The 14,767-nt window shown below is 46.2% G+C and overlaps 1 protein-coding gene across 2 annotated transcripts; it reads right to left on the minus strand.

Annotated features, from left to right (window-relative positions):
* Nucleotides 1–442: 442 nt before the first annotated feature.
* Nucleotides 443–13,149, minus strand: SELPLG (selectin P ligand). 2 transcript variants are annotated; one of them, XM_027864740.1, is made up of 3 exons: nt 12,968–13,149; nt 10,898–11,107; nt 443–4,304 (listed from the first exon to the last, which is right to left on the minus strand). In XM_027864740.1, the coding sequence occupies exon 3, from the start codon at nt 4,297–4,299 to the stop codon at nt 3,043–3,045; it is 1,257 nt and encodes a 418-aa protein (XP_027720541.1). In that variant the 5' UTR covers nt 4,300–4,304; nt 10,898–11,107; nt 12,968–13,149; the 3' UTR covers nt 443–3,042. The 2 variants fall into 2 exon arrangements, with proteins under 2 accessions (XP_027720541.1, XP_027720534.1); XM_027864733.1 differs by lacking the exon at nt 10,898–11,107.
* Between the last annotated feature and the right edge of the window lie 1,618 nt (nt 13,150–14,767).

Raw genomic sequence — 14,767 nt, forward strand, 5'->3', positions numbered from 1 at the left:
TTAAGCCATAGTCCAGAAATCCAAGTTCGATTCTCAAACACCCTCTTCTTATCTAGCAGTCCCATCTGCCTGTTTTCTTCTGTAGCCTTTGCTTTTGATGGAACATTAATTAAGTGTTCCATCTATTCATCCATCCATCCATCTATCCATCCATCCATCCATCTATTTATCAGCCTGTCTGTCTACTCATCCATCCATCATCCATCCATCCATCTATCCATCTATTTATCGATCTATCTATCCTACCTAGTAACTATCTAGCTATCATCTATTTAGCTAGGTACGTGTGTATGTCTGTTGCTAGCTAGGTAGCTATGGTTTCTCTTTAACCTTATATGTCTGTTTCTTCCACAAAGAACTTCTCCACGCCCCCCTCCCCCACCGAGAGACCTACCTATCTGGTTTTTCATGAAAATATAGTGACTTTATAATGGAAAGATAATTAATAAGAGAAGAACAAGTCTTTATTGTCACCACTGGGCACCTCTGTGCATATATACAATCACATACTCCAGTATAGAAAAGATAAAATATTTGGTTCCTTCTTCTTGCCAACTAAAAGCCCAAGGCATCATTCAAGGCTCCTTGGAGATTATCATAGGAGGACCACCCCACCACCTAGGCCCAGTGGGAAAAAAAGAGAGATTGTCAGCTCCCTGTAAGACTGAGCCACTTGGAGACTTGATAGAATGAAGTAAATAGGGCAGAGGAGGGGGTGAACATTTTTACTGTCATCAATTCAATTAGACCAACAGTAAGCACCTACTATGTACAAGGCACCAGTACTACAAAGACAAATTAGTGAAATCATCCTGCCCTCAAGGAGCTTACATTCTATGAGGGGGAAATAATCTGTACCTAAGGAAATATTTGCTGATACATTAATCTCTAGCAGGAGAGAATTGGGGGAAGGCGAAATCACTAACAGGAGATCTGGAGAGGTTTCATGGAGGAGTTGGCTCCTGAGATGAGCCTTGAAGGCAGGCAGGTTTCTGAGAGATGGAGATGAGGAGGGAGGGTACTCCAGGCATGGGGAAAGACTTGGACGAGTTCACAGACGTAAGAGACAGAACAGCAAGTTTGGGGAACAGTGGGTGGTCCAGTTCAATTGGAATATAGCATGAAATCAGGCTGGACAAGTAGGCAGGAATCAGATCATGGAGGGTTTCGAACACTGGACTGAGGAATCAGCATCTTATCATAGCCTAGGCGTTTGTCACCTGTGTTTGTATCAGGGACCCTTTGGAAGTCTGGGAAGCTGATGGACCCCTTAATCCTGAGGCCAGGACTTCTGCCATCTCCCCACCCCCTGGACTGAGGTCTCTATTCAACAAAGCTGCCACCTGGCTGGAAAATTGAGAAGCATCCTGGCTCAGGCACCTCAGAAGCCATGGAGCTCATCTCCCTCATTTTACAGATGAGGAAAGAAAAGGTCAGAGAAGTTAGTGACTTGACTAAGGTCACACAGGTCATAAGTGGCAGAAATAGGAAGTAAACTTAAGTTTTTTGACTTTCAGCCTTTCCAGAGACTCATGAATTCCAGTGGATTTGGATGGTCTCTTCTGGCTTATGAGCAAAGAATCACAGCAGGGAATCAGATGGGGAGGGCGCTGAGAACCAGCCTTGGAACAACAGGCCTTGTTCTTGCTGTGTGTTTGTGTGTGTGTGTGTGTGTTTGTCAGTCAACTAGCCTTCATTAAATTAAGCCCCTACTAAGTGCCAGGCACTGTGCTAAGCTCTGGGGATACAAAGAAAGGCAAAAACCAGTACCTGTTCACAGTCTAATCTGGGAAACAGCATGAAAACAGCTATGTACAAACAAGATAGAGATGGACAGGACAAACGACATAATTAAGAGGAAAGGCACTAAGGTTAGGGCAATATGGGAAAGACTTCTTGTAGAAGGTGAGATTTTAGCTAGGGCTTAAAGGAAAAGAGGGGGTGGGGATGAGAAGCAAGAGTATTCCAGATGTAGGGGAGAGACAATGCACATGCTCAGTCTAGAGATGGCTTGTCTTGTTTGAAGGACAGCTAAAGATGTGTGTGTGAGTGTGTGAGTGTGTTGTGTCAGTGTGTGAGAGAGTGTGTGTGTGTATGAGTGTATGTGTGAGTGTGAGTGTGTATATGTGTGTGTGTGTGTGTGTATGTGAGTATGAGTGTAAACGTGCACGTGCACACGCAGCCCAGAGTAGACCTGGGGGCCCAGTGCAGCCTGAGTCTGTCCTGTCTCTGTGGCCAGGAGGTGACCTTAGGCTCTTAAAGATGATGCCGGAGGAGAGAAAGCTTAGGCAGATTCTACAAAGGTCTCAGGAGTAGATGGAACGTCCATGTCCGAGGACCAGCCCAGCAAAGTTCAGATTCACTCATCCCCAGGCCAGCTACAAGATAGAGTTTTTCACGTCCAGTAACTCTCTGAGAACAACTAGTAAGTTACGGAGGGATTGCAATCAGCACTGGAGGAAGGCATATTCTCCTCAGCAGAAGCACAGATCCTTGAAGTATTGGCGTAAATAGAAATACCTTTTCAAACACATAGATATACACAGGAGAGGCATTTTCTCATTTCCCTGTTCATCATGACCCCCCCCCCCCCCCGCCAAGTTCATAATGTTCTGCTGTTATGGAACTCAGTTCTCTTAGTAACGTATTTCAGGGAATGCCTCCTCCTCTTCCCCACCCCCTACCAGAGCTTTCCTTGTCTATGGATCATATTTAAGAGCTGGAAGCAACCTTAGAGATGTTATCTAGTCCAATTACTCTCTTTTTACACATGAGAAAACCGAGGCCCAAGGAGGGGAAGAGATGTGCTGAAGTCACACAAGAGGTAAGTAGCACAGCCAGAATTTGAACTCAGGTCCTAGGACTCCATCTTTACAACCAAGGAGAATGAGAAGCTTCAAGTAAACTTTCCATTTAGTTCCTCTCAGCCTCCCTGGGGCCAAGTATTCAGAATTCCCATGCCCATCTCTCCCGGGCACAGGGCCCACCTTTGTCTGATCCCTTTCAGGGCATTTCCACAGAGGCAGGGTGGGTCAGTGAGGATTATGGGAGGAAGCTGTGAAGGGTCAGATCATCCCCATCGCAGTCGTCCCCAGGGCCTTGGGTAGGCTTTAGAAGCTGTGTCTTGGCACTCACTGGGCCCCCATTGGCCATGGGTGGTGCCTCACCCTCAGCCATCAGGGAGGAGATGCAAACCATCTCAGTGGGAGAGTAATCCCGAACTGGGTAAGTGTGGCCCTTCCTGGAGAGGCGGACGGCCAGCACCACAGTGCAGATCAGGAAGATGGTGGCAATGACGGCCAAGACGAGGACGGCCAGCAGACACTGCCTCACTGGGATTTGGTCAGAGAAGAGCAGGTGGGTGGTGGTGGCCATAACCACCAGGGCAGTGGTGTTGGACAGTCCAATCTGCCCAGTGGCTACCTTGGGCTTAGGAGGATCTGAACGTGCATCAGATGAGGAAGGTGGGGAGAAAGTGGTAGAAAAATTGTGTAGGGGGTGAACGGTAGTGAAAAAAAGGGCCGAATCATTTAAAGAGGAAGCTGGGCTGCTGTGGTTAGGTTTGAGCTCTCCTGGGAGGCTGGTGGGTGGCTCCCTTGTGGTAGCAGAATCTGTGACCAGCTGCCCCACGGTAGGGGTTAGAGTCTCTGCCTTGTCTGTGTCCAAAGCCAGGGTGACCGTGGCTGATGGGTCTGTGGCCGATTTCCCCGTGGTAGAGATAGCCATTGTATCTGTGCTGACGTCGCCTGCAGTGGAGTTATGGATGAACTGCTGTCCTGGACTTGTGGCCTTGGAAGTTGACTCCACCGTGGTAGAGACAACGATTTCTGGCACATCCGTAACCACTTTCTCCGTTGTGAGGTCATGCGTGGTCTGCTGCCCTGTGGAGGGCAAACCTGAAGTAGGTACGGTGGGATTCATGGTACTCCTATCCGTAGCTTCCATAGTCAACTCCTCCGTGGCCAGCTTCCCTTTAGTGGTCTCATGTGTGGTGGGTTCACTTTTGACCAAGTCCACGGATACAGGTACACTCGTGGAACCCTGGTGCGTTCCTTGTGCCGTGACTAGTGACAACGTAGTTAAATTGACTCTGTGCATCAGCTCTGGTGTTGGGGTCTGATAAATTTCATAATCACTGTCGTCGTCGTCGTCAGGGAAACTTCTCTTGGTTCGGTCGACCAAGAGCTCTCTGGCCTCCCACGCTTTACCCCTTGTCCACGGGGTCTGGCTGGCCCCGGTGGGCTGCCCATACCCATGAGGCTGCAGGGTCAGGAGGAAGAAGAAAGCAATCACAGACATGATACCTAGAAGACAAGGAAGATAAGGATCAGGGCTTCACTGATTCAGCAGCTCAGTTCGATGACCCGAAAAGGTTGGGGAGATGGGCTCCAAAGCCCATTCACCTCGAAATTCTATGAGAATAATGACAGCAGCGAGCATTTGCATAATGCTTTAAGGTTTGCAAAGCACTTCACACACATTATCTCATTTTCTCCTCACCCTTGGAAGCAGGTGCTGTTACTATTCCCATTTCACAGATGAAGGAACTGACGCTTAGGTGACTTTTCCAAGGTCACACTGCCAGTAAGTGTCTGAGACTGGATTTGAACTCAGGTCACCCCGACTCTAAGTCCTATGAACCTATACCTATTCCTGTCCTGGGGCTGAAGAGGAGGATGGAGAGCCAGGAGGTGAAGAATACTTTCCCTCTCTTCAGGCATTTGGAGGGCTGTCATGTGGAAGAGGGAACAGGCTTGCTGTAATTGGCCGTGGAGGGCAGAACCAGGAGAGTGAGGGAAAGTTGCAGAAAGACAGATTTCAGCTTAATTGAAGGAAGAACTTTTTGGAGGGACAGTGAGGAGACAAATTTGACTGGTGTGGGGTATTGGTGGGGGGGCCAGAAATTGCTTAGATGTTATTTTTTATTGTTCATTTGTTTCAGTCGTGTCTGACTCTCCGTGACCCCATTTGGGGTTTTCTTGGCAAAGGTACTGGAGTGGTTTGCCATTTCCTTCTCCAGCTCATTTGATGAGGAAACTGAGGCAAACGGAGTGAAGTAACTTGCCCAGGGTCGCACAGTTACTAAGTGTCTGAAGGCGCATTTGAACTCAGGTCTTCCTGACTCCAGGCCCGGTGCTCTAAGCACTATGGTGCCACCTAGCTGCCCTAAACGATATTTAATAGAGATACATACAGAAAGTTTTAACACGGGTTAAAAAAATCACAGCTACAATGTGGAGGAGGTGAGACTAGATAGCAATTTGTGTGAAAAAAAAAAAATCATTCGAGATTTGTTCGAGAGGGTCCCAAGTCTGTGCTGATAAATGTAGGACCCACTTTTAAGTCTAATCGGCAGGGCAGCTAGGTGACACAGATGATAGAGCACTGGACCGGGAGTCAGAAAGATCCGAGCTCCACTCCGGCCTCAGATACTAGCTGTGTGACCCTGGGCAAGTCATTAACCCCATTGCCTCAAAACAAAAAAGTCTGATTTACATTATTACCATTTCCTCCTTCACTTTCTTAAGTCTAGACAATCAATAAAACAATAAATCGGGCCCTGATTTGACGAAGCTTAACCATAGGCTCCCAGTTGAAGCTGACTTGGGCACCCCTGGCTTAGTGGACTTCAGGGTCAGTGCAAGTTAATGATGTCTTAGAGCATGAAGAAAACTAATACAATCTCTCAGGCTGCATTAAAAGCCTCCCAACGTCCAGGCCTGGGGACGGTGTCCCACTGTGCTCTATGCTGATCACACCACATCGATAGGGATATGGCTAGTTGTATTTACAACACTGACCTATCAGAGGAAGATGGCCAGGCTGGGGCAGAGACTAAGAAATTGTCATACAAGAAGTAGTTAAAGGACCCAGACCAGGGCCCTGATCAATGCAACGGGCAGCCAGGACTCCAGAGGCCCAAGGATGGAGCACGTTACCCACGTCTGAGAGAGAGAAGAAGGACTCAAGGTGTGGAATGAGGCAGACGTTTTTGGACAGGACCAATGCTGGGTTTGGCTTGACTATCTATATTTGTGTGAACGATTTTTTTTTTCTTTTTCTTTTCCAATGGAAGGAGGGGAGGGGAAGAGAAAGAGAACTAGTAATAATGTTGGCAAAGAATAAAATATGGGACAAGAAAGAGGGTCCCTAAAGCATTTAAAAGAAAATGCCCTTAAATGAACAGAGGGAGACACAGACAAGCAAGACAGCTTTGAAAGTAACGTAGAAATATCCATACATATACATTACATGTACATATATAATTCCATATTACTTTTTTTTTTTTTTTGGTGAGGCAATTGGGGTTAAGTGACTTGCCTAGAGTCACACAGCTAGTGAGTGTTATGTGTCTGAGGTCGCATTTGAACTCAGGGCTTCCTGACTCCAGGGCCGGTGTTCTATCCACTGCACCACCTAGCTGTCCTTCCATATTACTTTCAAAGTGTATATATACTTATATGTACATATGTACTTATAAATATATATAAAAAAAGCAGTATATAATAGAGATTGACAATTTTATATACAATCATTTTTTCTGTTTTACCTTGTATATTGAATTCTTTTTCCATATTTAAGTGAAGAATAAAATAATATTAATTTTTTAAAAAAATTAATGGAACAGAGGTGTTTTGCCTGAAGAAGTCATGGTCAGTCAACAAGAACTTATTAAATACTTACTGCATGCCAGGTACCATGCTAAGCTCAGGTGATGGGGGGAGTGGGGGGACCAGCTCCCTTCATTTTACACGTGAGGAACCTGGGGTTCAGGGAGATGAAGCAACTTGTCTAGATCCACACAAGTAGTAAGTGGTAGCATCTAGATTTGAACCTAGATCCTTGGACTCCAAAAGGTTCTAGAATGCCCCGGGAAAAGGAACCTCTCAGGAAACATGGACGAGTCTCTCCGTTTTCTTCTCCCTAGTTTCAGTCTGAGTGGAACAGTGAGAGGGTCTGGTTTCAAATCTCAGTCCTGCCGATTGCTACCTGTGTAACCTTGAGAAAGTCTTTCTCCCTCTCTGGGCCTCAGTTTCTTCCTCTGTAAAATGAGGAGGTTGAGCTAGATGGCATCTGGGGTCTCTTCCAACCCTAGATCTGTGATCCAGTGAGCCTCTCCAGTCGGGTGCAGGCCAGTGCTGGCCACATTGACTCCCTAAATCTGCTCTCCCTGGCCCTGAAGAAGAGAACTAGGTCCAGGAGGCCCTCACCCTAACAAAATGTCTCCCTGGCAGCAGAGGAACAGTGAGGAGGAGCTGACCAGAAATCAGGCCTAGGGTGGAGCTAGGGGCCAGTTACAGGAAGATTGAGTTCAAAACCACTTCCTGGAAACTGGAGGATGTCACAGGACACTAGAGCACCCACTGTTTCTCTGGAGGTGTTGTGGCATCTTCACTGAAGCGGAACATCCTGGTCTGGGGAAAAGGCTCCCATGCGACTTCCCTCCTGACCAGAGGAGAGGTCGGTGGACAGGCCAATGCCTAGTAGGAGACTTGAGGCTTGAAATAGGATGGATTCTGCATCTCCACCCTCCCTCCCTCCCCCACCCCAACACACACCTCTTATACTCAGAGGTATTCAACCTGATACATGGAGAGTTCAATAATTGGGCACCCACAATTCCCTGAGGATACTTCATTTCCCCAGGAAGCAACTTACGGAGATGGACAGAAAACTCTGTTCTGGGAGTGCGCCACCATGGCCAAGATAATCGTCGATGGTCAGAGAGAGCAGGGGCTCCAGAACATAGGATTTCAGAACCATCTAGCCATCCAACCAGCTCACTCTCTTCCTATATCCCTCCTCCCTCTTGAGGCTAAAGTCCTTGAGAAGATGGTCTACAATTGAGGCCTCTACTTCCCTCCTATTCACTTTTTTCTTAACTCTCATCATTCAACAGAAACTGTTCTCTCCAAAGTTACCAAGAATCTCTTAACTGCCGAATCTAAAGACCTTTTTTTAATCTTCCTCCTTCTTTACTTCCCTGAAGCCTTTGATGCTGTCAATTACCCTCTTTTAGGTTTCCTTGATACTATTGTCTCTTGGTTTTCCTCCTACCTATCTGGCCACTCCTTTTTAATCTTTCTTGCAGGATCTTTAATCTTCATCAAGGAAATACCCACTAATTCTGTCCTGGGCACTCTCCTCTTCTCCCTCTATACTATTTCACTTGGTGATCTCGGTGGATTCAATTATCATATCTATATCCATGTTTCTCAGATATATGTATCCAGCCTGTCTCCTTACCTTCAGTCTCATATCTCCAACTGCTTATTGCGCATCTCAAACTGGATGTCCCACAGGCATCTTAAACTCAACATGTTCAGAACTGAACTCATTATCTTTCCACCCAAATGCTCCCCTCTTCTCAACTTCCCTATTATTATCTAGGACAACTTTAACCTCCCAGTCCTTCAGGCTCAAAACCTAAGTATCACTATCAGCTTCTCTCTCTCACCTGCCAAAACCAAGCTGCTGCCCAGGCCTCTCAATTTCACCTCTGCAGCATCTCTTGTCCATTTCTCTTTTACAACATCTCTGGTCAATTTCACCTCTGCAGCATCTGTTGCCAATTTTCTCTTTTAAAACATCTCTGGTCAACTTCATCTCTATAGCATCTGTTGTCCATTTTACCTTTGCACCATTTCTGTTCAATTTCACCTCTGCAGCATCTCTGCTTGATTTCCAGCATCTCTCAAATAGTCTCCCTTCTCTCCTCAGGCACTGCCCCAACCCTGGTGCCTCATACCTGGACCATTGCAATAGTTCCTGGGGGGGGGGGGTTGGGAAGGGTCTGCCTGTCTCAGGTCTCTCCCCAATCCATCCTCCACTCTGATGTCAAATTAATTTTCCTAAAACACATTCTCCCTCCTCCTCTCTGCCTCCTGGCAACCCTGGCTTCCTTCAAAGCTCAGCTAAAACCCCACTTTCTACAGGAAGACTTTCCCGGCCCTTTCCATCATTTGAGTTTTTTGGGGTTTTTTGTTTGTTTGTTTTTTGCTAGGCAATGGGGTTAAGTGACTTGCCCAGGGTCACACAGCCAGTTAAGTGTCAAATGTCTGAGACTGGATTTGAATTCAAGTCCTCTTGACTCCGGGGCCAGTGTTCTATCTATCCACTGTGCCACCTAGCTGCCCCACCTTTCTATCATTTGAATACCTTCCCTCTGGGAATTATCTCTAATCTGTCCTGTCTATATGTTGTTTGTATATACTTGCTTACATGTTCTCTTCCCCATTAAACTGTGAGCTCCTTGAGATCAGGGACTGTCTTTCATCTTTCTTTGTATCCCTAAGCACTTATCAGACAACTAGGAGACACAGTGGGCAGTCCCCCATATCTGCACTTAGGAAGACCCGAGTTCAAATCTACCCTCATACACTTAGTAGGTGTGTGACCCTGGGCAAGTCACTTCACCCTGTTTGCCTCAGTTTCCTCAACTGTAAAATGAGCTGGAGAAGGAAATGGCAAACCACTCTAGTATTTTTGCCAAGAAAACCCCAAACGGGGTCACGAAGAGTCAAACACAACCGAAACTTACTGAACAACAACGCTTAGCGCAATGCCTCGCACATCGTAGGTTCTTAACAAATACTCGTTAAGTGACTGAGTAGGAGGGAACTCAACAGAAGCTCTAAAGCTAGAACACAGAACACAGAATGCTACAATTTTGGACATAGAGGTTTAGAGAATTCAGACCTAGAAGGAAACTTAGTACATAGAATGTTGCAACATTAAACATAAAATGTTACAATATAGAACATAGATGTCACAGAATATCAGATCTAGGAGGGGCCTTAGATATCGAGTCTCTTATATTATTAAGGAAACAGAAAGGGCGTATGACTAGCTAGATGGTGCCACAGTGCACAGAGCGCTCACTAGACCTGAAGAATGGAGTTCAAATTTGACCTCACTTAGCAGCTGCATGACCCTGGGCACGTTCCTTCATCTCTGTTTGTCTCAGTTTCCTCATCTGTAAAACGGGGATAATGGGGGGCAGCTAGGTGGCATAGTGGATAGAGCACTGGCCCTGCATTCAGGGGGACCTCAGTTCAAATCCAGCCTCAGACACATAACACTTACTAGCTGTGTGACCCCGGGCAAGTCACTTAACCCCATTGCCTAACCAAAAATAATAAATAAATAAAAATGGGGACAATAGGAACACCTGCCTCCCAAAGTTGCTGTGAGAATCAGAAATAATATCTGTAAATCACTTTGCAAACCTTAAAACACTCTATAAATGTTAGCTTATTATTTTCTAGCAGGGCCATGTTGTATCCCAAAGCCTACTTTATCGTCTCTCCTAAGACAGTGACCCAAGTGAGCCCCTCTGTTTTCAACACCCAGGCCCACGAGGGTTGGGAAGGTTAAGGAGTCAGATCAGCCTGTGGTATCAGGAATGGGAGGGTGGAAGTGAGGTCCCCAGCCTCTCTGTACAAGTTCAGCGTCATGGAAAGAGCCCTAAAAATAAGAGTCGAGACATGGTTTCGTATCTCAGCTCTTATACCTTCTGGTTGTGTGATTTTAATCTCTCAGAGCCTCAGTTTCCACATCTATAAAATGGGAATAATGATCCTTTCACTCCTCATCCCCAAAGGCTGTTGGAAGGAAAATATTTTGTCAACCTTAAAAATCTAGATGAATGTGAATCATTAGAATGGCTCTTTCCAATACGTCTCTCCCTAGGCCTGATTGGGACAGGAAAGGCTGGCCAGTCTAGGACCTATAAAGTGCTGAGGAAAGGGAGCAGAAGAGAGGCGCTCAGACAAGTCTCTGCAGATAGGATTGCAGAAATCACCTCACCCAGCCCCGCCCCTCTCTTCATTTCACAGATAAGGAAACTGAGGCCCAGAGATGTGAAGTGATTTCTCCAAGGTATCATAAGTCATACCTGACGGAGTCGGGATTCAAACCCAGGGATCTTTTTGCTGTTTGATGCTAGCTCCCCAAATACAGTCTGGACAGTGTAAGGAGGCACGGGGGCAAATGAGAGCACGGCCAGGAACAGGACACAAGAGAAAAGGTCTTATTGGAGGTCCCAACCTACCACCCCAATCATCCTTGGTTGATGGAAGCACCTTCTGTGTCTCAGTTTCCTTATCTGCAAAATGAAGGGGATTGACTGAATGACTGGACCAGCTCTAAATCTACGATACCAATAGCATACCCTGCCCCCTCCCAGTTGCTAGTGCCTCCATCTCCTCCCAGTTACTTGGTATTCATTTTGTATGTGTCTTGTATGTGTTTATCATTTGCATCTCCCCCATCAGGATATAAGTTCATTAAGGGCAGGGCATATTTCATGTTTGTCTTGGTATCTCTGGCACCTAGAGTCAGGGCTAGGTGCAGAATAAATACTTGTTGTTGAATTGGTTGATTGATGCATTCATTAAAGGACACCTTTGTCAGTCCTGGTACCTATCATCTAAATGTGGCTGAGAAAATGGGCTTGGATTTACTCTGGGTCTTAAGGGTCCCCCAGTCCTGGGATGATGGAGCAGGTTAGGATGGAGTGGACTGTGGCTGCCTAGCCCAGGCCTGAGCTTTCTTCCCATGAGTGCGTGGATCCCCAGACACCCATCCCCATCCCCAAGGGGAACCGTGAGGGTTTCAGCCTGCCACTGCCGCCAGACTGTGGCTTCGTGTGAAAACTAGAAGCTTTCTAGAAGTCAAATCATCCAGGCAGAACAGCTTCTTCCGGTGTCTGTGGGTTTCAATCACCCCTGATCGACCTGGCTTGCAGTCAAGCGTACTAGGCAGAGAAAGAGGCTGGTGACGGAGGGCAAGCTTAAAAATGAGCACTTGCATTGGGCCGCCTGGCAATATCTTGGGAGGAAGCAAGGGGAGCAGGTCCCACCCTTCTTCCCAGGAAGCCGTGCCACGGGAGGAGCTTTCAAAGAAGGGGTGGGGCCTGAGTCCCACAATGAGGAAGAAAGGGAGTCCACCCAAAGAGAGGGTGCAGAGGGCGTTGCCCGGTATACTCACTGGACCTCCCAGCCTATCTCCCAAGGATTCAGAGTCCATGAACCCAGTTGGGTTGGGCTGTAATGGAATAGAAAATGTCCCAGATGGAAGTGATCTTTGAGGTCCCTCCTTTGGGAATCATTGGTTAACTATAAGGAGTCCATGAATTTTGATGGGGGAAAAAATCCATCTTTATTTCACTTGAATTGGTTTCCTTTGTCAACTCATGTTTTATGCATTTGAAAATACAATTCTGAGAAGGGGTCCCTAGGTTTCAACTGTACCCAAAAGGTTAAGGACAATTGGTCTGGTCCAGCCCCACCATTTGACCCGAGGAGAAGAGATAGGAGACTTATAGAAGAGGGAGTGGGTTCTAAAGTCTCACTACTAGGAAGGAGCAGAACCCAGACCATCGGGCATTCTACCAATCTTGAAGACTAAGAGGAAGCCAAGAATAGGATAGACCAGTCATACATGAAGGGAGGGTAGAGACCAGACCTGTGATTTCACAGGTACAGGGAACTCCTTCTGCCAATGCAGTTTTCTCTGCAGTTTATAATGTTAGAGTTTTGCCTGAGGCATTGAAAAATTCAATGACTTACTCAGGAAACTCATCCCAGAGGATCGTGAACTCTGAGTTCCTGGTTTGGAGGCCAGTGTGCTATCCACTATAGCATAAAGCAGTAGTCCTTTACTGTGGCAAACTGCAATCTCCCCACAGTCAGACTTCTCTCGCCAAGTCTAGTGTTCTGCCCATTAGCTCACCCTGCCTCCTGCTCCAGGAGATGTCTTTGTAGAGACACTGAACTCAGTCTGAATATTCACCAGACTAAAGAAAAAGTAACACCCTCCCTGTCATCACAGCAAGTCCAAGGTCATGTGGTCCTAAAGGACCCAGTGGACCCTGCTGAGGTTTGCTGAGCCTTATGAATGCCTGCCTGCAGCATGGAGGCCCATGGTGGCCTCCCCTCCCCTCCACACACACAGCCCAGCTTACCTTCTTCAGTAGACTGTGGAGGGAGAGACCAGTGGGGTGGCTCTGGACCTCAGACCAGGAAAGGCTGCACACTAACCGCCTCACTGCTGTGGCGACATCCTATCCTCATGCAGGGGACCATGAGGATGAGGGCCCACGGAAGGATCGGTGGCACTACCTGCCTGGGTCTCTGCTCTCCAGCACTGCGCGAAAGGAGGAAGCAAGACTGTGGTTTAAGGCCATGTGACAGCATCCTCCCATCCCCTTCTTGTTTATCAGACCCTTTGTGGCATAACTGAGCAAGACTTGGAAGGGAAGCGAGAAGAGGGGGTGAGGGGTGGGGCAGTGGCAAAGACCTCTGGGTTTGGAAACACCTTGCATGGCTCATCAGCCAAGCTTCCATTGAAGTGGTTGGGGGACCATGAGGGCCAGCTTAGAAACCACCAGGGACATTGGGGGGTGGGACTTGCCTGGTACCGGCCTTCTGAGGAGCCCAATGATGGAGCAGGGAGAAAGAGTCCCATTGGCAAGAGCGTTGCACCCCAGTGCTGCAGTGAAACTATTTGCCCCTATCTCAAAGGGAAGGAAGAATCAGATAAGAAATAGGGTCAAGTTCTCTATTTTAGCCTATGGGAATGAAAATCAGACCCAGAATCTTTTTTGAGGTTATGTAAGAGCAAGACAAGATGGAGAATTTTTTTAAAAAGTTTTTTATATATTTATTAAAATAAATCTTTTAAAAAGTATCTACTGTATTAATATTTATGGCCTAGTGGTTAAATATAGTTGCTACTTTTTTTGTAAATAGTATTTTATTTTTTCCAATTAAATATAAAAATAGTTTTTAACATTCATTTTTATAAGATTTTGAGTTCCAAATTTTTTTCCCTCCCTTCCCCCTCCCTAAGACAGCAAGCAATCTGATATAGGTTATACATGTTATACATGTGCAATCAGGGAAACATCTCCACATTAGTCATGCTGTAAAAGAAGAAACAGAAAAAAGAGAAAAGACACACATACACACAAAAGTGAAAATAGTATGTGTTGATCTGCATTCAGACTCCATGGTTTTTTTCTCCGGATGTGGATGGCATTTTCCTTCACGAGTCCTTTGGAACTGTCTTGAATCGTTGTATTGCTGAGAAGAGCTAAGTCAGTCGTAGTTGATCATTGCACAATGTTGCTGTTACTGTGTACAATAGTCTCCTGGTTCTGCTCATTTATTTCAGTCTGCATCAGTTCACATAAGTGTTTCCAGGTTTTTCTGAAGTCCACCTGCTCATTATTTCTTTTAGCATGGTAGTTTTGCATTACATTCATAATCATTCCCCAGTTGATAAGCATCCCCTCAACTTCCAATTCTTTGCCACCACAAAAAGAGTTGTTATAAATCTTTTTATACATGTAGGTCCTTTCCCCTTTTTTATGGTACTGCTGGATCAAAGGGCATGTGTGCACAATTCGGTTGCCCTTTGGAAATAGTTCCAAATAGCTCTCCAGAGTGGTTGGATCAGTTCAAGTGGTTACTTTTTATTTCAATAAGATCATAAAACACGGAACATTAATGTCGAGAGAGATCTTACAGATCTCTCTCTTATCTGTGGGAACTAGAGTGTGGAATGTCAGAGCTGGAAGGAACCTCAGAATATAGAGTGTCAGAGCTCAGGAGGATTTGCCTTAACCTGTAGAATGTTTGAGTTGGGAGAGATCTTAGAATATTGAATGTTAGTGATGGAGGCAATCTTAGATTATAGAATTCAATTAAAATCAGCAAGCATTCATTAAGCCTCTACTTTGTGCTAGTTTCTGTGCTGAGTC

This window comes from Vombatus ursinus, unplaced genomic scaffold (genome assembly GCF_900497805.2).
Source record: "Vombatus ursinus unplaced genomic scaffold, bare-nosed wombat genome assembly UNPS02001287.1, whole genome shotgun sequence".
Classification (NCBI taxonomy): domain Eukaryota; kingdom Metazoa; phylum Chordata; class Mammalia; order Diprotodontia; family Vombatidae; genus Vombatus; species Vombatus ursinus.